Here is a 23,323-nt window from a genome sequence, read left to right as displayed (position 1 = left end):
GGTTTCTATTGTTTGCATCCAGTGATTCAGGTCCTAGTCCACTGCTCCTGCCCCTGGCTTGGGTCTCCCAATGTGGTCAACTCATTAAGCACAGTTTCTACGGATACATTTCAAAGTTACTTTTGCATAGTTCTCAAAATCTCTTCTTCAAGATGGTCAATGTTACTCATTATTCTCTGATATTCTTAGCAATTCTACAAAATGTGTTGTATGTTCTTTAATGAAATGGAATTATGTTCCCTCTGCTCACTCTCTGTCTCTTCATTCATTTTCTCCTTTCCCAGCCCCCAAGATTCATTTCTTGCCCATCCTCTCTTTTTGATCTGCACTCATTTCCCCTTAGGGTTTCTGCAATTTAATAAGCTTTTATTGTGCATGAACTACATGCCAGATGTTATGCTAGGGACAAGGATCCAAAGATGAATAAGACAGAGTCATCACCTGTGTGAAGACAATAGTCAAACAAATAAAATGCAAAGTAGATTAATGCCAAGACAGACAACCAAAGCCATCGTGCTTCTCAAAGCAAGGAAGAAAATATTAGACACATAAAAGCTTGGGATTTGATTCTGCACGACATCTCTTTCTACAGCACCGAGCCTTGTTTCTTTTCTTCTATCATTGTTTACTATGCCCCCAGTACACGCCGGGCCCTGTGTGGTGCCAGGGTCTTGGTAATCAGTCCTTATTTCTCTCCTGTCTTTTGGAGGGTGTGAACCTATCTATATCACTGTGCGTTCGTGTGCAACAACACTTACTTTGTAGTACATGAACAACCGGAGAGACCTGGAAAGTACAGCCAGAGTCGACAGCAAGCCGCTCTGCTGAATGTAACTATAGTCACTGCTCTCTTTGAACTACATTTTTTTTACTCATGTTACTGCTTCTCCAGAGAACCATGCTGGCACATTTTTCCCTTACATTCTCCCTGCCGCCTATAATCCATCACCACAAGGAGAGGCCTTAAAAACGGCCCTCGAGGGAGACATTATTTCCTTTCCATTACTCTCTCAGAAAGAGCAACTTATAATGAGAGGGGGAAAATTGCATTTAGATTAAAGGAGTATAAATAACAAGAAAGAATCTGCTTCTTTCTCCCTTTAAGATGCTAAAGCCTCAAAAGGACTCTTAGTTTTAAAAAAGGCCATCACCTCTTGGCCTGCTCTAAACCTTAACATTATAGACCTGGTAATAAAGCAAGAAGACTTTTAGCGAGAGCCATTAAAGGGAAAGGCTGGCCAAGACAGGCTTCTCTGCTGAATGAAAATCACAGGCTCGTAAATACAACTTGCGAGGTTAGTCTTGCGGTTAGCTAGTACTTTAAATTTGTGATTCCTCCCGATTATATGGGTTGACAGGGGAACTACTGACTTTTTCTCAGACAACCCTGCAGTGCTCAAAATTATGACTTGAAAAGAGAAAGGACCAGGATTCCTGAGGCCACATGAAAGCTCCACAGAACTAGGTTAAAATATTCCTGATGTATGGATGTCAGGCACGTCTACTGGATAAGAGCGGGGACCAGGGGAAACGCCATTTTCTCCCTTTAAAAAATAATTTTGCCATTTGAAACAACCCTGTAATTTTTATTTCATTAATCAAACAAAATTGTCACTGCACAAAATTTCCATCAACTTTTCCCACATTTAGCTGGTGTTGAATGATTATTTAGCTCATACTTATTGTTACCAGTCGGTTAATAATTTTACCGCTAACGCTGAGAGTGGGAAGTCTAAATTTTTTTTTTAATTGAGCTTTTTAGGTTCACCCAATCCAATTTTTCCTCAAGCTAGGGGTCTGAGTACCTGCTAATTTAAATAGCTAAAAACTCCTTGGCATCGATGTCCTCAATGAAATGCCGTGCAAATCTCCACGTGGCTACAGACGCAGCTGCAGTGGGAGACTCAGGGGTTGTTTGGCTTCCTTTCGTTTTTGAAAACCGTTTACCCACCAGCCTTGAAGCTTCCTTATCTAACTTCTCACAAAGTATGAAGGTGCCTGTGCGCTGGCTGTGCATAAGGACCCGGAGGAATATCAATCATAATTCTGTGGTTTTCAACGAGTCAAGGATATGATTTCTCTCTGATGAAGAGGCCCTTGCCCGTGTCACATTCTCCCTCTCTTTCTTTTTAATATGATTTGACAGCTTGAATTCAGAAGGAGGCTTTACAATTAGAAGAAGGAAATTGAACAGCCGCATCTGTGCTAACAGCCCCCTTACTTGCTCTAATTAGGATTCCCTTCTTCCATTTCTATTTCTCTGCAGAGGACAGGGACTTTTTAATTGGGGCTATTAGAAGTTCTCTTTACACAATGACACCCTCTGCTAAGTAAAGGCTCCAGCAAAAGCCATGCCCACTCTGCAATTACTTCTTGCAATTCTGAGGAATAATGGTAACTTGTCTCATTTAAAAATAAATCTGAGACTTATTCCTTACTGCCTTCTCTCCTCTGCCTACTCACATGAATTTCTCCTTGCCAATTAATCAAACTTTCCATTATTTAAGGAGGTAGTTTTGATAGTAACTGTCCCCTGATAATAAGACAGATTAAACTAGATTTCATTTGCCCACAGCTCCTTTCTTCCAGAGACAAAGCTAATTTAAATGAGCTCAGATCTCTCGATCTTGAGTTAACTCTGCAGTGAAACAAGGACGCTTTGGAATTTCCGAAGCGGTGTTCTATTTGCACGCCACGGAACTCACCTGAAGTAACCTGCACATTCGATGTTTGAGGTTTCTCAGAATCACTTCCTCTTAAGCGAATAGACGTAGGTTTGTATTTATGACCTATTCCAAGAAAAGAAATTAAATATTTAGATGATAAACAAGCACATTCTTAGCAGATATTTCCCATGTTGATTCAAAGGATTACCAAGGACAATGGGCCATTCAGAACAGGGCCTGGAGTAACAAGACGTTAAGATCTCTTCCTTATTTTCCATTAGCAAATACATACAGATTCTTTCTAAAACCAATGGCTTCGTCACTAACATAAATGTCATTATGCCATCTCCTCTAATGAAAAGCCTCAGCTCTTATGTACAAAATATTATATTATTGATATTATATATATATGATATATAGGGTATTTAATGTATATTTAATATTCAATGTCCTAAATGGTGTGACATTTTCACTACTTTATATGCTTGGATTTTTAATGCAAGCCTTTGAAGGCCACTAAGCCTGTCATTTGAGTAGATGTTCATAAGAACTTAATGTTACTCCCCACTATTGATCTCTTTCTAGACCTTTTCTATTTGGCTGCTCTCTCTCCTAATATGTAACCATATGGAAAAATGAAGCAAGAAACTCAAAACCATGCACTAATTGCAAATAACACTTATTATTTAAAGTAATATAATTTTCAAAACTAGAAAAACCCTGGGTCTTAACTCGGACATTTTATTAGCTCTATACCTTTGGAGAAAGCACTTAACCTCTCCAAGGGTCAGAGGGTTTTTCATTATGGAATGAAAGTAATAGCACATACCCTGTTCACATACTTTGAGCATCTAGTGAAAAGTTCATAAAAATACTCTGAAAATGGTTCTTCTACAAATATACAATATTGATGATGTTACTAACCAATGCATTAAGGGCCTTGTAAACTAAGGCATCAATGACAAGACTTGAAATGAAACTGCTCTCAGAACGTCTGCAACAAATACTTAGCCAAAAGAATTAATGGCACCTTCACTCAAACCTAGAGGCAGCCATTCGTTCTCCCTACTGAAATGACTAACACAGCCTTGCCCGCTAAAGGACGTAAGAGCCTTGGGAAATAATATAACCAGCACAATACCACTTACTATTCTTTATTGAGAACTGCTATGCATTAGACATTGTGTTAAACTTCTATAGAATCTCTATTTCAATTCTTACCTCAACCCTGTGTGGTAAAGGTGATTATTCATGTTTTACCGAGGAGAGAAAAGACAGAGTAAGCGACTTGCCCAAAGTCACATAACTAGTAAGTGGTAGTACTAGGATTTCAACCTAAGTCCCCCTGTCTCCAAAGCCTGTTCTCATAGTGATACATTTTATACTGTCTTTAAGAAACCAACTACTCATGTTATAAATTGTCCATCAGGCCTGATGTTCAGCCAGTATATGTGTGGGGACACACCAGTAGGACTAGTCTATGCATCGGGACACCCACCAGCAGGGCCCATATATACGTGGGTGCAGACCAGTAGAGCCAGTATATGCATGGGGACACACCAGCAGGGCCGTGCCAGTAGTTAACAGTCAGTGTCTATCTTGATAGGCAGGTGCCTGTGTCATATTAGTTATTAAATATTTTTATTTATTTATGAAACATTTTATTCCTACTGTCTTGATTTCCAATTACACATTTTAGCTCAGCCCAGCCAAAAATCTGACACCCTCACACTTATTAAAGATTGACTCCTGGTCTCACTCATCACCTGGAGTCGCTCTACTCAAGATCTCCAACTCTGAAATTCTTTATCACCACTCCCCCTATTTCTACCCGTCTTCTGCCCTCACTTCCACCAAGCACCTGCTCAACCTCCAGACCATCACCTCCTTCAGATTCACCCAGCCTTTCTTCCCCCCTTATTCACTTGTCTTGGTAGGAGAAAGACACGTGAAGCTCCCTGAATGCTGACACCATGTCTTACTTATGCTTACATTCCTTGGATTACCTAGAATCACCACTTACACACTGTAGGTGCTTTGTGACCGTAAATTGAACTAAAAAAAGAAATTGAATCTACAGATAAGATTAGGAGTTCGTTGACACTACATGGATTATCCCAAATGATGGCTTTATTTCTCAGTACTTACTCTGCCATTTCTGCACTCTCCTGTGGCCTTCAAGTATTTTGTGGATAACAAGGGTGAGCAAAAATATAAAAACTAATAGAACTAAAACATACCAAGTGATCTTCATGGAACAAGTGAAATCTGCAAAGAAAAAAATACTTTAAAAATACAATAAAATGATGCAACAGAAGAGAGGCTGTGTAGTGGTGTAGTTGGGTTCTACCACATATTCTTCCCTGAAGTGGAAAGCTGAATATACAATCTTCATTCCTACAGGGTCACATGCTCTCCTGAATTCTTGCCTGATGTATTAAATGAGGAAACTTGACCAGGTGGCTTCCAGGGATCCATTTAGTTCCAAAATTCTAGGGTTAATTTCACTTAGAGTTTTCATTGATGTTAGTTTCACTCATCATTTGTATGACTAGGTTAAGACTGCAACATAGCAGCATCCCAGAATCAGAACCATTTGTAATTAATAAGTTTGGCACTGGGTCCAGCAGCCAAAAATTATGTCCTCAAATTGACAAAGATGCAATGAGTGTAAGGTAGATGGGGAATAAAGGGAAAGATAAAGAGAGAAGGCTGGACTGAGGCGTATAAGAGGCCAGGGCAGATGAATAATCAGACCCCCTTTCTGCAGGGACTCTGACGACAATGACCACATAAGTGCACGTATTAATTAAACATGTAGTTACTGTAGCCTAAATTTAATAACGATACAGTAGAAACTTGTTCATTCAAATGACAGTAAGGCAATGTGGGAAGGATAGTCACCATCCAGCAATAGCTTAGCACCATCTCCTTTGGTCCCATAAAGACACGCTGGCCACCCGATGCAGAAATCAGTGACTTAAACAAGGCCAGCCTCACCATGTTCAAGACACAACTGCCTACCGACTCTCTAAACCACTCTAGGAAGCCCTGGTGGTCTAGTGGTTAAGATTTGGTGCTCTAAGCCACTCTATGTACCCTCTTCCTCACACACAAAACACAGGCAGCAGTTATTCAACTTAGCAAGATGTATAACTTGTTTGCCCCATTGGATGACTGTCTTTGTGGGGCTCATGATCTGGAAATCCCATCCATGGGAAGACGTACATTAAATAGGCAGTCTATATTCATTCAGAGAAGAGGCTGAATAGAGAAAGGGTAGAGGTTGACTGGGGTGGCAGCACTCAGCCTCCCCAATATCATTCCATGCTATTCAGCCATCAAATCTGTATTCCTCACTCAGCATGCAGTTCACCGACAGAGAAGATTTGCAGTGCCAGCAAGAGCCAAGCTGGGCCCAATGACTAAGGTGTCACTAGGAACTGAGCAAGCTATAAAAAAAGAACCATGCATTCACCAACTTTATATTGCAATAGCAGAATGTGCACAAGTGGGGCCAAGCCAGCCAGGGCACCCACCAAAGCACCAGAAGAGTGTGTCCCAACATCCTAGGCTGTCAACCTACCCCCCATCCCTGCAGCCATCTTGGAGAAGAGCAAGGGGAAACAGACAGGAATCTGAGAAAATCTAAAAAGACAGTTTAAATTGTTGCTTCAAAGTAAATTTACCAGATTGGACTGAATTTAGTTTCACCCTCTGGTAGATAGGGCTTTTAAAGAAGATCAGATTAGTCTTTGCACAACAGAGAAAATATGAATAGATTTTCAATCTTGTACACATGGCAAAATGGGTATACTTTTTCCAGAATACAAGACTACGTATTTGTGCACCAATGTTATCTTTCTGAAATATAGACCCAAAAAAGATGTTAACGATCATTTCACTTTGACTCGAATTCATAGATTTTTCTATTAGCACAAAAATAAATTCTCTTAAAATCAAAATTATGGAAATGCTTATTTTTCTTTTATGTTTTAGAAAATGTAAAAAGCAATTAAATGGATACATAAATGTACATTGAAATAAATATAAGTTTTAATATCTACAGTCCAAACCTCTTTATCTTTCAGATTTCTTCATAGTTGCCTTCTCTCTGCAGCCTTTCCAAAACCTGCCTTCCGATCTCACTCTTGAACCGGAGGGAACCGACCCCTCTGTTCAGATCTTCTCAGATCCTCTCCCATACCCCACACACATACACATACCTTGAAATACCCCCTAATTGCAGAGGCTGTAGTGCCCTGGGCAAGCTAACTCACAGGAGAGCTTTCTTTGAAGTCTTATGTTTTACTTTAAAAACACATGCATATTATACGTTTGTGTTTGCTCTACAATAAGTATAACATTTCAAAAATAATTACCTCTCAAATAATTAAAGCTTTAGGAAAGTGTTCTAAGCCATCTGAAAGGCTCCCATATGTCCGGAACATCAAAAAGCACAGCAGCAAATGGCTTTCCCAGCCCCTGACACACTGAATGCACTTGCTCAATTGTTTTACATTCATCTCTCTGTGTCCCCAATGCCTGGCACACTGCTTGGCATACAGCAGGCACTCATTAAATGATTACATCACAAAATACTCTTCAAGGATAGGTTTTATGGGTGAAGTGAGGGCACACTGCTTAGTAGAAAGGATCAACTGCAGTAATTCAGAAAAGGGTGACTAGGAAGTTAGTCAGCCTTAAATAGAATTAAGGTGTAGGTAAGTTTTGTCTTTTGGGCTCTTACCTTTTCCTCAGAGTCATCAGTGACCCAAGGGGCCTAAACTGCACCCTGCCTATCTTTGAGGCTTTACATCAAAAATCCCATTTAATCCAGGCCTGGTTCTCAGCTCTAAGAAACAACATGCTAAATCAACTCAAAATAAGATTTTAATAGCACATCACAATGTACATAGATATTTACATTTAAAAACAAGTCTCACCCTTCGATACCCAAGTGTGGTAGTATTGCTTCAAGCACAGCTAACAGGCATGTCCAAAAGTTATTCTGGGGCACAGGGTCTTTCTAGTGACCCTCAAATCACAACCCATAGATGTCTCCTCTGCTTTTGGGTACAGCTGGGCCCCATGAGAAGCACATTTTGAAAGAAAAATAAGCAGATAAATGGGCTAACATTTTCTCCAACCGTATTATTTCATCAACAAAATTCTTCAACTATTTAACTTTCAGTGAAGTTAATGTGGTAGCCCTTATTTAATTGTGTCTACGTCCGATTCTTCTTTTCCTCTAATGTCCTTAAAAACTTACTTTTTACATCCATTTCTTGGTGCAAAGTGATGTGTATACAATTATTTGGGTATTCCATAAATCTACAAGTGTGGTTTATAGACTTTTCCTTGGCTGGATCTTCCTCCATGATTGCTGACCTTCTAGTGTGGGTTTTTGGATCACAGGTAAGGTTATATTCCTCAATGTGGTCAACTGTAGGAGTTACAGTGAAGTTAAAATGTTGACAAGGTGAATGAAAATCATTTGTCTTCCCTTCCATTGATCCTTTCATGATAAGAACTAGGAAGAAATTAAGAAAATGTTATTCACAAAATAGTAATACATGGTAAGAAAACATATACAACTCAGAACTAAGTCTCCTCCCTCCTATACAAAAAAGTAGAAACAAGAAGTTACCTACACTAAAAATAATGATTAAAGGGCTTACATTTTTTAAGATTGTGAAAACCATAGAACCAGAGCATCTCAAAGAAAATACAGACATTTCCCTGGTGACTTGTGGGACAGATTGTATTCCCCCAAATTGTCGATAATATTTCCCATTTCATATTATCCTAGTTTACTAGGGCTGCTGTCACAAAGTACCATAAACTAGGTGGCTTTAAGAAGAAAAATGTATTGTCTCACAGTTCCAGAGGCTAGTTATTCCAGATTAAGGTATTGACAAGTTTGCTTCCTTCTGAGGACTATGAGGGGAGGATTGATTCCATGCCTCTTCTCTAGCTTCTGGTGGTTTCCTGGCAATCTTTGGCATTCCTTGACTTACAGAAGCATCACCCTGATCTCTGCCTTCATCCTCACATGACTTTCTCTCTGTCTCCATGTCTGTGTCCACATTTCCCCTTTTCGTAAGGGTACCAGTCATGCTAAATTATGAGCCCACCCTACTCCAGTATGACCTCACCTTAACTAATTACATCTGCAAAGACCCTATTTCCAAATAATATCACATTCTGGAGATACTGGAGGTTGGGACTTCAATATAATTCAATCCATAACACACATGTTAACCTAACACTTTGCCACTGCCCATAAATAGATGGAGTCTAATATCTTTCCACTTGAATCTGGGTGGGAAGGGTTGTGACTTGCTTGTAACCAATCAAGTGCAGAGGAAGTGACACTGAATGGACGAGGCCAGAAAAGGTCAAGCAATTTCTGCCTTGCTCTTTGGAGCATTAATATTGGAGCCTTGAACAACTATGAGTTCAACAACTCAAGGCCACCATGCTGTGAGGGAGACCAAATTAGCCCAAGTAGAGAGACCACATAGGAAAACTCTGAGACTACATTAAAAGAGAGATGCCCACCTGCCTCTAGCCCCTCTTGCCCCCTCCATTTTAGTTCCAGTAACTGTCTAACTCCAATAGCATGAAATGTTCCAAGCCAGAAATGCCCAGTTATGCTCATTCTGAAACCCTGACCCACCAAAAAAAAAAAAAGAAGTGATAAAATGATTGCTGTTGTTTTAAGCCACTGAGTTTTGGGATGATTTGTTACACAGCCATAGCAACTGGGATAACTTATCACTGAACTGCTTTTGCTTTTCAAGGAGGCAGAGAAGTAGCATCTGTGAGCTACCAACTCTTAACACATTTCCTCATTCTCTATTATCATAAAGGTATCTTTCCCAATTTGCTTTCTAGTGAATTTGACCCAGAACCCTGCAATAGTCACAGCACTACTTGAATAAGAAGAGAAGAAAAGACGTATCTATATTGCACTTCATCTAAAGTCAACGCCAAGAAATCTTGGTCCCATTCAGAAAGAAGGGAAAAAATGCCAATATAGAGCAATGCAGGAAGCAGTCTTGCTAAATAGGTGTAAGCAATAAATCAGATGTTTGGCCTTGAGGCCACTAGTATATTTTATGACTGTAAATGAATAATTTTTCAAAGATCGATTTGGTTTAATCAAAAAATTGATTCAATTTAATTAAATAATAGATACTGACCTCATAATAAATGCAAGGTTCAGTTAGGCACTACAGATAATACATATTCTTCTATTTGTTCATTCATTCATTAAACAAATATTTACTGAATGCCAAATGTCAGACATTATTCTAAGATATAGAAATATAATAGTGAACAAAGACAAAGTCCTTGCCATCAAGAGCCTCATTGGATAGGTAGCCAAGTGAAAAGACAATTGTATACCATGGATAAATGTTAGGCAGGAGTAATTACAAATGCATCAAAGATTCAATGACTCCTTGGAAAATCAAAGTGTGATTTTACTATGAGAACCTGCTAGTTTACTTTGATTTTTTTTTTTAAGGAAGATTAGCCCTGAGCTAACATCTGCTGCAAATCCTCCTCTTTTTGCTGAGGAAGACTGGCCCTGAGCTAACATCTGTGCCTATCTTCCTCTACTTTGTATGTGGGTCGCCTGCCCCAGCATGGCTTGACAAACGGTGCCTACATCCGCACCCAGGAACCGAACCGGGGAACCCCAGGCCGCCAAAGCAGAGCACGTGAATTTAACCTCTTAGCCACCGGGCTGGCCTCTACTTAGAATATTTTTAATTCACTTTTTTCAGTTCATTTTTTTAAAATTCAATATCTTTGAAGACAGCATGTTAAATAATCCTTTACCCATCAAAGGTATATGAATTACAGTGGCACTTTGATGTATTTTGAGAATACATATTGTGTTTTTGATAAATCAAAGTAAACCAAGAATGAGTGATATCCCAAAGCTTTGTGCATCACTCATCAAGAGCCACACCACCAGGAGTTCCAGTGCCACTGGACTTGAAATTGGAATATATCATTAATACTTTTTTTAACAGAATAAAGTCATTTATCCTTAATAAATTTTATTCTTACTTTCCCTTTTCACGTACCTTTTGATGTTTGTTCCTGAGAAATAAAATCCATATCTCCTTTAGACTCACAAACCAAACATGAGGAGCACATTTGAAATTCACTCGTGAAGTCCTGGCAAATCCTGGTGAAGTTTTGAAAGTTGGTGTGATTTAGAAAGATTCCCATAATAGTCTGAGTTTCCCTTAGTGGTTGTAGGAAAGTCACGAAGGACAAGTTCACGGAGGAGAGTGAATAGGTGAGATTAGTTTGTAAACACCCTTCCAGACATGATAGCTTCAAGATGTTTCCTATAAAGGAAAAAAAAGAAAACTTTCTTTACTGTGAAATTCTGAGTTTTGGGCATTCAGATAAATACACAGTAAGCTCACAGTTTTTCTGAGGCAAATTCAGTACATTTCAGCTTATCAGTGACAAGACTTTGTTCTTACATGAATTAACAATACCTACTCCATTGAAATATTTCGTTTTAAAATTTGCCAACATTCCCTATTAATTTCCAAAGAACAGAAGTCCTTCTAGAGCAGTGCTCGGAAACCCTAGCATTTTAGCCATTCTCTCTTCTGGAAAAGTTTTAATGGACAACCCTTAGGTTCCCCTGAATCTATCTCTTCCAAAATAGAGGTTCAAGTCAACTGCAAGGAGTTGAACAAGGAATGGCAAACTTGAACAGTTTCTCTGTTTTAGTTTTTGAGGGCTGCTGTAGTAAATAACTACGACCTTGGTGGTTTAAAGCAAGAGAAATTTATTCTCATGCAATTCCAGAGGCGAGAAGTTCAACACTAGTTTTACTGGTTTGAAATCTAGGTGTCTACAGGACCACGCTCCCTCTGAAGGCCCTAGGGAAGAATCTGTTCCTTGTCCCTCTTCCAACTTTTGGCGGCTGCTGGCATTCCTTGACTTGTGGCTACACGATCATTTGCCTTCTACTCTTGTCTCTGTCTTCTACTCTTCTGCCTGTGTCAAATCTCCCACTGCCTCTCTCTTATAAGGACACTTGTGATTGGATTAAGAGCCCACCAGAATAATGCAAGATAATCTCCCCATCTCAAGATCCTTAACTGAATCACAGCTGTAGAGACCGTTTTTCCTCACAAGGTAACATTTACAGGTTCCAGGGGTTAGCACCTGATATCTTTGGGTGGCCATTAGTCAACCTACCTGGACCTCCAAAGATGCAATTTAACAGGGTGACATCATAACTTTTATTTTTGTCTGAAGGCAAACATCAGGTATGGAAATGATGGTATAATAGAAAGAACACTGAGTTCAAAACAAAAGACAAAGACTCTAGTGCTATATCTGCCATTAGCCAAGATGCTTGGACAATTAGTCTCTGTGAGTGTTATCTTCTCATCAGCAAAAGAGAGATAATAATTCTAGACCCTGCTAACCTCATGGGATTCTGGCAGCATCAAGTGTTATAGTGCATATGAAAATACTTTGGAAATTGGTACAAATGTGTATTATTTAAAATGCAAACCCATATTCCAAAGTAAAACTTCAAAATTCATGCTTCATTTAGGATAGCATTATCTATGATTTAATCCACACAAGTAATTAAAGCTGACCATATAAAACTTGGGAATCTCTATTTAACAGTATTGATCACCTAAGGAAGACGTAACTTCTCTTTCAGACATTCCCAGTCTGGCAGGCATTTGCTAGTATGAGGAAATAACTGGCATGCTCAATTTCACCTTTATGTCTTTCTTTACTATCTCTCATATAATCATATAGGGCAAGACGTATTATTGAAAGTTTCTAAATAATGTAGAACACAATGAAAGAATTACTTCATTTTTTGGAATGATTACTCCTAGTCATAGATTTTGGTTCAAACTTAAAAGAAAATCAAGCTATTGATTTATATTAAAGCATGTTTTTTACTTGTGGAGTTTGTACTGTAATAGCAATTCCATAAGTGTTTCACTTACTGATGATAATATTTTTATTATTTAGCAAATTAAAGGCTTGCTTCCCAGCCCTCTACACTTGAAATAGCTTCTGTAATAACTGACATGTGATTTCCAGCTATAAAAACACTTCATACTTGAGTTGCTATAAAGGTTTTTTTGCAGGAGGAAATGGTATTTTACTCAAATACACAATTTTATAATGTCTTAATATATTTATAAATAAAATTGTAATCAAATTGTAACTGATTTTTAAAAATAATAATAATGTCCCAGGAAAGAGACAGAAATGTACCATCTGACAGAAGTCTATAATCTATAGCTTTTTTATATTACTAAAACACATGAAAAAGTTCTTGCCATCTCTCCATTTTCCTCACTGGCATTTTTCATCTTATGAAATTTTAAACTCCTCGAATTTATATTCCTATTATATGACCAGCAAAGGAGATAAAGAAATTTTTATGTGAACGTTGCAATCTTCTTATCCAAAAAGTGACCAACTGGGCTTTATGGAATTGATGCAATGTCCTCTATATTTAGCTAAGAGGTCATTTTATGATGGCTTTTAAACCTTAGTTTTAAAGAATTCAATTGAAAAAGAAATAAATAGAGGACATATCCTTCCCTGGCATAATTTTAAGAAGTAAATGAATTCTACTCAATCATTGTTGTTATCAGGTGAGCTATATTCTCATCTCCATAAATAAGGATTTATGAATTTAACTATGCCATTAATATTGCTAGGAGTCAGACATCTGAATTCTCACTCCCAGAGATAGAAATGCATTCCAGAATTACTCCAGTACTAAAACTGCCATCTCTCAGAGTAAGTTTATAAAATACTAAATAGAATTAGGAAAATACATTACAGTATAGGACAAATGCCCAAGTCAGCTATTTTTTCTTTTTAAAAAAAGCAAAGAACAAGACTAAAGAAATATCAACTATCTTTATTTTCTTTTTACACTTTTATTATAAAAATATACCACACATAAGCATATACGAAATACATTGTGCCAGTTAAAGAATAATAAAAATAAGCAAACACCCATGTATCTAGCACCCAATTAAAAAACAGGATATCATCAACATCTCTGAAGCACCTTATCCCTTTCCATTCCTACACACTCCTTCTTTCCCACAGGTTAACCAGTCATGAATTTTGTGTTTATTATTCCTTTTCTTTATCTTAGAGCCTTTTCAAAATGTACATATTCTCAAATAACATTGTTTCATTTAACATAGTTTAGAAATGTATGCACAGGTATGGAATATACTGTATTATCGTCTATGACTTGCCTTTTTTGCTTAATATGTTTTAGTCATGTTGCTGCAAATAATCGTAGCTAATTACCTGTGATATCCTTTTGAATGAATATACCACAACTTATTCATTCATTCTTCTGACAGTGAACATTTGGGTTGTTTCTATTTTTGCTGTTATGAATAATGCTGCTATGAACTGTAACTCTCATACGTTGCTGGTGGGAATGTAAAATAGTACAACCACTTTGGAAAATAGATTTTTTATTTTCTTTAAGTTAAACATATATTTAGCATATGACCCAACAATTCTACTCCTAGGAATTTACACAAGAGAAATAAAAACATATGTCCACACAAATACCTGTACATGAATTTTCACGGCAGCTTTTTATTCATAATAGCCAAGAACTGGAAACAATCCAAATGTCCAACAACTGGTGAATCTATAAACAATTCCTGACATACCCATATAATGGAGTACTACTCAGCCACACAAAGGAAGAAAATACTAATATGAACAACAACATGGATGAATCTCAAATACATTATGCCAAGGGAAAGAAGCCAGATAGATACAAGTGACTACATACTGTGATCCCATTTATACGAAATCCTAGAAAATAGAAAACTATATTGACAGTGGGAGGAGAACTCTTCTGCAAAGGAAAAAGAGGAAGCTTTGGGGAGTGTTGGAAAGTTTTATATTTTGATTGTGGTGGTAGTTACCTTGGTATAAACATTTGTCAAACCTGGAACTATACACTTAAAATGGGATCATTTTATTATAAGTAAATTATATGTCAATAAACTTTTTGGGTTTTGTTTGTTTGTTTTTTGCTGAGGAAGATTGGCCCTGAACTAACATCTGTGCCCACCTGCCTCTATTTTGTATGTGGGACACTGCCACAGCATGGCTTGATGAAAAGTGTGTAGGTCCATGCCCAGGATCCAAATCTGCCAACCCTGGGCCACCGAAGCAGAGCACACAAACTTAACCACTACACCATCAGGCAGGCCCCAGTAAAGTTTATTTTTAAATAATGTTCCTATGAATGTTCATGAACATGTCCCCTGGTACACAAATACAGAAGTTTCTCTAGCATACACACTGAGCGAAATTGCTGGGTATTCAGTATGTGCATCTTTGATTTTACTAGAAAATGCCAAATTATTTTACTAAGTGGTTGTACCAATTTATACTCTTACCTGCAATATATAAAGGTTCCCATTGACACATTCCTTGGCCAGTGCTTTTCAAGTTTTGCCAATTTGATGAGTGTTAAATAGAATCTCATCATGGTGTAAAGTGTATTTCCTAGTTTTCCTTACTTTTCCTTTTTCTGTTAGGTTGTTTGTCTTTTCTTATTAATGTTTAGGAGTTCTTTAAACTTTCTGTTTAAAAATGTAAGAAGTTCTTTAAATATTCTGTTTACAATTTTAAGAAGTTCTTTAAATTTTTTATCAAGGTATTGTCTCACAGTTTGTACCTTGTCTGTTCATTTTTACTATGTTCTTTTTGTTAAAAGGAAGTATTTAATTTGAATGTAGTGAATTTATCAATCATTTCTTTACAATTTGTACTTTGCGTCTGGTTTAAGAAACCCTTCTCCCTTAAAGTTTAAAAGATCTTCTCCTACATTTTCTTCTAAAAGTTTTAAAGTTTTGCCTGTTACATTTAAATTCTTAATCTATCTCAAATTGTGCACAGTGTGAGTTAGGAAACCAAATTTACTTTTTCCATATGGATAATCAATTGTACTAGCATTTATTGAGTAATCTGTCTTTCCCTCATTATCTGTAATAACACCTCTGTCATATATCAAGCATCCATGTAGGTATAAGTATGTTTCTGGGTTCTCAATTTTGTTCCATCAGTCCATTTATCCATCTTTCCAAAGATCATACTGACTTAATTACTTCTGCTTTGTATAAAAGCTTTTATATCTGATAAGAAAAGTCCCCTCATCTTGTTCATTTTCTTTGGGAGTGTCTTACTATTCTTGTCCTTTTGCTCTTTCTGATAAATTTTAGAATCAGCTTGTTGAGTTTGATGAAGAATCCAGTTGTAATTCTTAATTGAATCTCAAAATCAGCTGGAGGAGAAAGACATGACACTGAGTTCCTCCTCTCACTCCTTTCTTCCTTTCTTTCTGTTTATATAGGTTTTCCCTGATATCTTTCAATAAAGTTTCCAAATTCTCTCCATTATGGCCCCATACATCTTTTGTTAGATTTTTCTCCTAGGTATCTTACTTTTTATTGCTATTATCAATAGCATCTTTTAAGAAATATGTTTTCTCTTTATTTCCACATAAGAGTATGTGGAAATACAATTGATTTTTTTTCTTTTTTTTTGAGGAAAATTAGCCCTGAGTTACCATCTGCCACCAATCCTCCTCTTTCTGCCGAGGAAGACTGGCCCTGAGCTAATATCCATGCCCATCTTCCTCCTCTTTATATGTGGGATGCCTACCACAGCATGGCTTGACAAGTGGTGCATAGGTCTGCACCCGGGATCCGAACAAGTGAACCCCAGGCCACGGAAGCAGAATGTGCAAACCTCACCGCTGTGCTACCAGGCAGGCCCCCAATTGACTTTTGAATATCTCATTCTTGCCACTTTATAAGCTTCCTTATTAATTTTCATTTTTTCCTATAAGTATTTTGGACTTTCTATGCAGATATGCATATTGACTACAAATAATGAAAACTTTATACCTTACACCTTTTATTTCTTCTACTTGTCTTATTGTACTGACTTGGATCTCCAGCACCATGATGAACAGAAGTGTTGAAAGTGGGCATCCATGCTTGCTCCTGATCTTAAGAAGAATACTTATAATGTTTTGTCACTGACGATGATATTTCATACCACCATTTTTAAATAGCCTGTATCAGCTTAAGGAAGTTCTCTCCTACTCCTAGTTTGCTAAAAGTTTTTCATTATAAGCGCTGTTGAATATAACTGAATGCTCTTTCAATAACTATTGAGATGATTAGATGGCACTTCTTCTTTAATCTGTTAATACAGTGAATTATATTGTTAGATTTTTCTAATGCTAACTCAATCTTGCATTCCAGGAATAAATCTAATTTGATCATTTTTATACATTGCTGCAATGAGATTCTTAATGTTTTGCCTAAAAGTTTTTATCTATGTTTCTAAATGAGAGTGGCCTGTAAATTTTTCTTTTTTATACAGTCTTTGTTGTGTTTGGATACCAAGATATGCTAGTCTTAAAAAATAAATTAGAAAATGTTCCCCCTTTTCTATTTTCTGAAAAGGTTTATTATAAAATTGAATTTATCTCTTCAATCCATTTCTTGAAAGTTTGGCAGAACTTGCATGTAAAATCATCTGAACCTAGTGTTTCTTTCAGGGAAAATTAAATCATTGGCTCAATTTCTTTAATTATTGTACAACTCTTTGGATCTTCCATTTCCTCCCAAGTTTTGGTAAGCTATATTTTTCTAGAAATGTGTCCATATGTTTTAAATTTACTAACTTAAAGCTATTTATAATAATCTCTCATTACATTTTTAATTTCTGTTATGTCCCTTTTTCATTCCTAACACTAGTTACTTGCATCTTCTCATTTTTTGATTATTAAGTTTTGGTAGGCAGAATATCGGCCTCCCGAAGATATCCACATCGTAATTCCCAGAATTGTGAATATGTTACATTACATGGCAAAGAGAAATTAAGACAGAAGACAGAATTAAGATTGCTGATGAACTGATCTTAAAATAGGTAAATTACCCTGGATTATCCAGGTGGGCCTAACGTAATCACAATATAGAAGATGGTGGCAGAAGCATCTGTGACAGAGTAATACCACGTGAGAAAGTCTCAACAGGCCATTGCTGGCTTAGAAGATGGAAGAACGCCACAAGCCAAGGAATGCAGGCAGCTTCCAGAAGCTGGAAAAGAAAAGAAAATAGATTTTCACCTAGAACCTTCAGAAAGGAATACAGCCCTACTAAGAAGTTGATTTTAGCCCCGTGAGACCTCTGTTGGACTTCTACCTACAGAAATATAAGATAGTAAGTTTGTGTTGGTTTAAGCTACTAAGTTTGTGGTCATTTGTAAAGCAGCCATAAGAAACTAACACATTAATCATTGCAGAAGTTTGTCCATTTAATTACTCTTTCCAAAGAACCAATTTTTTACTTTATTGACCCTTTCGATTGTGTCTTTTAATTTCATTGACTTTTGCTCTTGTCTTCATTATTTCCTGCCTTCTACTTTCCTTGGGTTTATCTCACTGCTCTTCTGCTATCTCATGTATAAGCTTTGAAAGCTATACATTTTCTTCTAAATACCTACTATTTTTGTAGCATCCCACAAGTTTAAATAGATATCATTTTCATCATTATTCAGTTGTTACTATTTTCTAATTTCCACTATGACTTCTTCTCAAATGTGGGTTATTTAAAAGTGAATTTTTTACATTTCCAAATACATTGTTTGGTTTTAGTTTTCTTTTTGTTATTAGATTCTAACTTAATCACACTTAGTTAGATACATATATTAAAGATCGTTTGAAATTTATTGAGGCTTGCTTTTATGCCCTGGTAGGTGGTGAATTTTTATTAGTGTTCCATAAGTTCCTGAAAGAATGTGTATTCCCAAATGTTGAGTTCAGTATTCTAAATATGTCCATTAGATAAAACTAGTTGTTTGAATTGTTTGAATCATCTATATTCCTATTCTTTGTTCATTTGATTATATTTTATACTGAGAAATATGTTTAGAATCTCCCACTGTAATAATGGATTTATAAATGTCTCTTTTAAGCTATCTTATTAGGGACATTCTGATTTGGAATTGATAGGTATTCCTGTGAATGGAATCTTTCCTCTGTATATACTGACCTTCTTTACTGCTAGTGATGTGTTTGATCTTACAATCTTACGTTAATGCAATGATACGTGCTTTCTTCAGTTACTATTTCCTCCCTATATTTTTCTCATTCTTTTACTGTTATGTTTATTCCCTAATGCTTTAGAGAGATCTCTTTTAAAGGTCATATTGCTTGAAATTGTTTTTTCTTCCAGTCTGATAATTTTTTGTCTTTTTACCTGAATAGATTTGCCTATTTACATTTACTGGGATCATTGATATATTTAGATTTAAATATACCATATTATCTAGTGATTTCTATTTGTCCCACTTTCCCTATTACCTTTCTTGCTGTCTATTGAATTGATTTAGAGGGGTTTTTTTCTCATTTCATTGTTTTTCCCTTTAGTTATTTGAAGGTTAGACACTGTATTTCTATTATTTTAGTAAGTCTTAACATGCATCTTAACAAAGTCTAAATTCAATCCATAGTCTTACCCTCTCTCAAACAATATAAGAATCTAAGAATACTGTACTCTGATCACATCATTCCTGACTTAAATGATATTTTTGTATAGCATTTTAATTCTCTTGTTTCTTCATTGACACATAAATTAGTAGGGTTTTCTTTACAGTTCATATTTTCCAGATTTATTTAGGTTTACTCAAATGTCTATAATTATTATTGGAGTTTTTCTCCTGTCATTTCTTCTTGCATCTCTGGCCTTTCTTCTGGATTATATTCTTTCTCCTGAAGTTACTTCTCTAAAAGTTCCTTCACTGAGGATCTGCTGATTATAAACTCTCTGCTTTGTTCAACTGAAAATGTACATTTCACCAATTCTACACTGACCGTAATTTCACCCCAGAACTTTGCAGCCATTATTCCATTGCCTTCTGATTTTCATTGTTGCTTTCAAGAAGGGAGCTGTCAGCTTAATTATTGTTCCTTTGAAAATAATATGCCTTTATCTCTGGTTATTTTTAAAGATCTCTTTAGTTTTCACGTTCTACATAATTTCTTATTTATTCTGTTTGGGATTTGTTGGGTTTCCTGAACCTCAGGCTTCGTGTCTTTCATCACTCTGTAAAATTCTCAGCCACATCTCTTCAAATATTGCCTTTTTCCCATTCTATCTCTTCTCTCCTTTTGCACCTTTTATTAGAAATATCGCCCTTTGTTCTCTATGTCTCTTAACCTCTGTTTCATATTTTCTACTTCTCCAGCTCTCTGAAATATGCTCTTGATAATTGCTTCAGATCTATATTCCAGTTCATCGTTATTCAGTTGTGTCTAATCTGTTTATTCTATTCCTCGTGTTTCTACTTCAAGTTATTATATTTTCGTAATTAGAATTTCCAGTTGGTTCTTTTTCAAATCTGCATGGTTATTTTTAATAATCTTGTTTCTTATTCATATTTTTGATATTATTTTTTATTTATCGAAACAAATTGAAAACTTACTTTATATTATATCTTGTAATTCCAATGTCTGAATTCTTTAGAGATCTGATTCTGCTATTTGTTGCTTCTGTTGACTCTTGCCTGTTGAGTCTTTATGTGTTTTATGATTTTTATAGTATCTCAGGCTCCTTAGAATTTTACTCAGGAAATATTTGAGATCTGGGTTGAAAATGTTTTCCTCCAGAGAGGATTGGTATTTGCCTCTACTTGGTGTCTAATGGTACCACTAACTCAAAACCACTTTAAATTAAATTCTTGGGTTGGGCTTTTCTCACCTCACAGAAAATGACCCTCAATATCCAAATTAAGTCCAGCTTATCTTCCCAAACTCTCAAGGGGGATTTTTTCTTTTCTCTATCCAGAGCCTAGGTGGAGGCAGACAGATTTCCTTATAGCCAGACAGATTTTATCCTTAATTACTCTTTCATGAAGCGTGGCACCTTTTCCAACCCAGCCTAAGGCTCTGGCTTGTGTCCCCCTATGTGAGGCTCAATGCAACTGAGACCCCAGGCCACCAAGAATTGGTAGATATTCCGGAGATGACCAATACATTCGCTCTTGCTAATCCACCTACATTTGTAATTTCTAGCTGTTTTCAACATTTGAGGAGTTTTCTTGTTTTCTTATAAGTTCAACTATGTATTTTTAATCTGTCTTAGCTCACAGTTTTAGATATTTTATTCCAGGAATGTGTCTCAAGGTTTGATTGCAAGAACAGAAGTCACACCTATCTGTTGACCTTTAAAAATGATAAGTGGGAATTTATAATAAAACCTTCATGTTTGACAGACAATAGGAACTCCAGAAAATACTCTACGTCAAGTCATATTTTCCCAATACCTAAGCTATTCCTCTGTTAACTAGTTGTCAGGGAACTTTGGAAGAAGCATGAGATTTTTCTCAAACAATATGTATTTTAAGTGTTATTGCTTCAACATAGTAAATGTAAACTAGAGAAAATAAGAAATTTTGCCACTAAAAACATAGCTAGTATAACCACTTTGAAGAAGCATTTGGCAGTTTCTTATAAAATTAAATATACTCAGCTATTCCACTGCTAGTTACCCGATAGAATGAAAATATATGTTCACATAAAGACTCATACAAGAATGTTCATAGCAGCATATTTATAATAACCGAAAACTGGAAACAACCCATGGCTGAATGGACAAATGTGGCATATTTGTACAATGGACTATTTAGCAATAAAAAGATAGGAACTACTGATGCACTCAATAACGTAGATGAATCTCAAAAACATTATGCTTAGCTAAAGGAGACAGACCAGAAGTAGATACTGTGTGATGACTCCATTTATATGAAGTATAAGAAGGGACAAGACTAAACTATGGTGACACAGGTCAGAAACCTCCCTTGGGGTTGGGAGGAGATTTGGCAGGAAAGGGCAGGAGAAATCATTCTGGGAGTGATGAAAATCTGTGTCTTGTGTCAGGTGGTAGTTACACAGGTACATACAACTGTCAAAATTCACCGAACTAGCACTTAAGATCTTTCCATTTTATTGTGTGTAAATTATGCCTTCAAAAAAAATAACCAAACCAAAGCAAACATAGCCAATTGTTTCTAAAGATGTTTCATCATTATTGGATATTCTGTAGTATAATTCAGCAACTGAAAAATATTAGCTGCCAGGATAGGGGAGAGCTTTTGGTTTAGCGGCCTAATTTACAGAGACATTGGTTAACCTATGTTGTTTTCCTTTGGTTACAGATCCGCCTCTTTAACAACTGGCATAGACTCAAAAGAGTATCAATTTCAATAGTAACAATTCAAACAATTATATTTCCATTGTGGGTCCAATAGTTGAAGCTTCTCTGCTAATATTGAATGGGAAAGGGAAAAAAAAGAAAAGATCATGTCGTGCACAGATGATGCATCCATGACATTAACCAGGTCAGAAACAGAAGAGTCTAGAGAAGAAATGGATTTATTCATAGAACATTTGGGGAAGGCAATAAAAATATTTTCTGGGGACCAAGGGCAAAATTTTGAGTTACTTTTAACTTATGATAGTAGTATATGAACTACAGATTTGGAACATAAGAGACGTCTGGCTTTACTTGTCAAAAAACTGGAAATAAGTGCACATTATGAAATTCTTCATGGGAAAAAAAAGGGTAGGAAAATGACTTAGGGTAAAGAGATACATATCTTTTAAGTAAAAGGTTCTGTGAAATAAATTTCACAGACTATGCAACCTAAAAGTCCTAGGTTTGTAATGAAATTTTTTGTTTTGAAAATGTAAGGTGAGAATAATGATGCCTGGCTTGCCTAAATCAAAGATGGTTGTGAGGAGGGCCAGTCCGGTGGTGTAGAGGTTAAGTTCACATGCTCCGCTTTGGCGGCCCAGGGTTCACAGGTACATATCCGGGGCATGGACCTAGCACCACTTGTCAAGTCACACTGTGGTGGCATCCCACATAACACAGAGGAAGATTGGCAACAGATGTTAGCTCAGGGCCAAGCTTCCTCATGGAAAAGAAAAAAAAAAAGATGGTTGTGAGGATCTGATGAGAAATGCTTCCCTCAAGAATGTTTCCTTTTTTTCCTTTACAATATGAAAATTCACTCAATCAGCGAATACTCATTGAGTGCCTCCTAATGTGACAGATACTGTTCTAAGTGCTTGAAATATGAACTAAATAGACAAAAACCTCATTTTCATTGAGCTTACATTCTTTTTCTTATTTTTTTGGAGGAACACCAGCCCTGAGCTAACATCCGTGCCCATCTTCCTCTACTTTATACGTGGGATGCCTACCACAGCATGGCTTGCCAAGCAGTGCCATGTCCGCACCTGGGATCTGAACTGGTGAACCCCAAGCTGCCAAAGTGGAACATGAAACCTTAACTGCTGTGCCACTGGGCAAGCCCTGAGCTTACATTCCATTCCGAGAAATCAGACAACAAAAAATACACACAATAAATGAGTAAATTATATAGGTGATAAGTGCTATGGAGGAAAGAAAAGCACAGTGTAAGGGGAAGATGCATTACCTCGTCAGTGTTTTAGAGCAAGTCATTTTTTCTAGAAAAACAAAAAAGATATACAGAAAGAATAT

At 36.6% G+C, this 23,323-nt stretch overlaps 1 protein-coding gene across 2 annotated transcripts in view; it reads right to left on the bottom strand.

Moving 5' to 3' along the window:
- Window positions 1-23,323, bottom strand: part of TMEM156 (transmembrane protein 156) — a 40,188-nt gene that overhangs the window by 12,506 nt on the left and 4,359 nt on the right. For both annotated transcript variants that reach the window (XM_046656905.1, XM_046656906.1), the window contains exons 2-5: window positions 10,769-11,038; window positions 7,939-8,199; window positions 4,815-4,934; window positions 2,706-2,789 (exon numbers count right to left, since the gene is read on the bottom strand). In XM_046656905.1, coding sequence (XP_046512861.1) covers window positions 2,706-2,789; window positions 4,815-4,934; window positions 7,939-8,199; window positions 10,769-11,038 — 735 coding nt within the window. The remainder of the gene's footprint in view (window positions 1-2,705; window positions 2,790-4,814; window positions 4,935-7,938; window positions 8,200-10,768; window positions 11,039-23,323) is intronic.

Source organism: Equus quagga, chromosome 3 (genome assembly GCF_021613505.1).
Source record: "Equus quagga isolate Etosha38 chromosome 3, UCLA_HA_Equagga_1.0, whole genome shotgun sequence".
In the NCBI taxonomy this organism is placed as follows: domain Eukaryota; kingdom Metazoa; phylum Chordata; class Mammalia; order Perissodactyla; family Equidae; genus Equus; species Equus quagga.
This window is presented reverse-complemented; position numbering and strand designations above follow the sequence as displayed.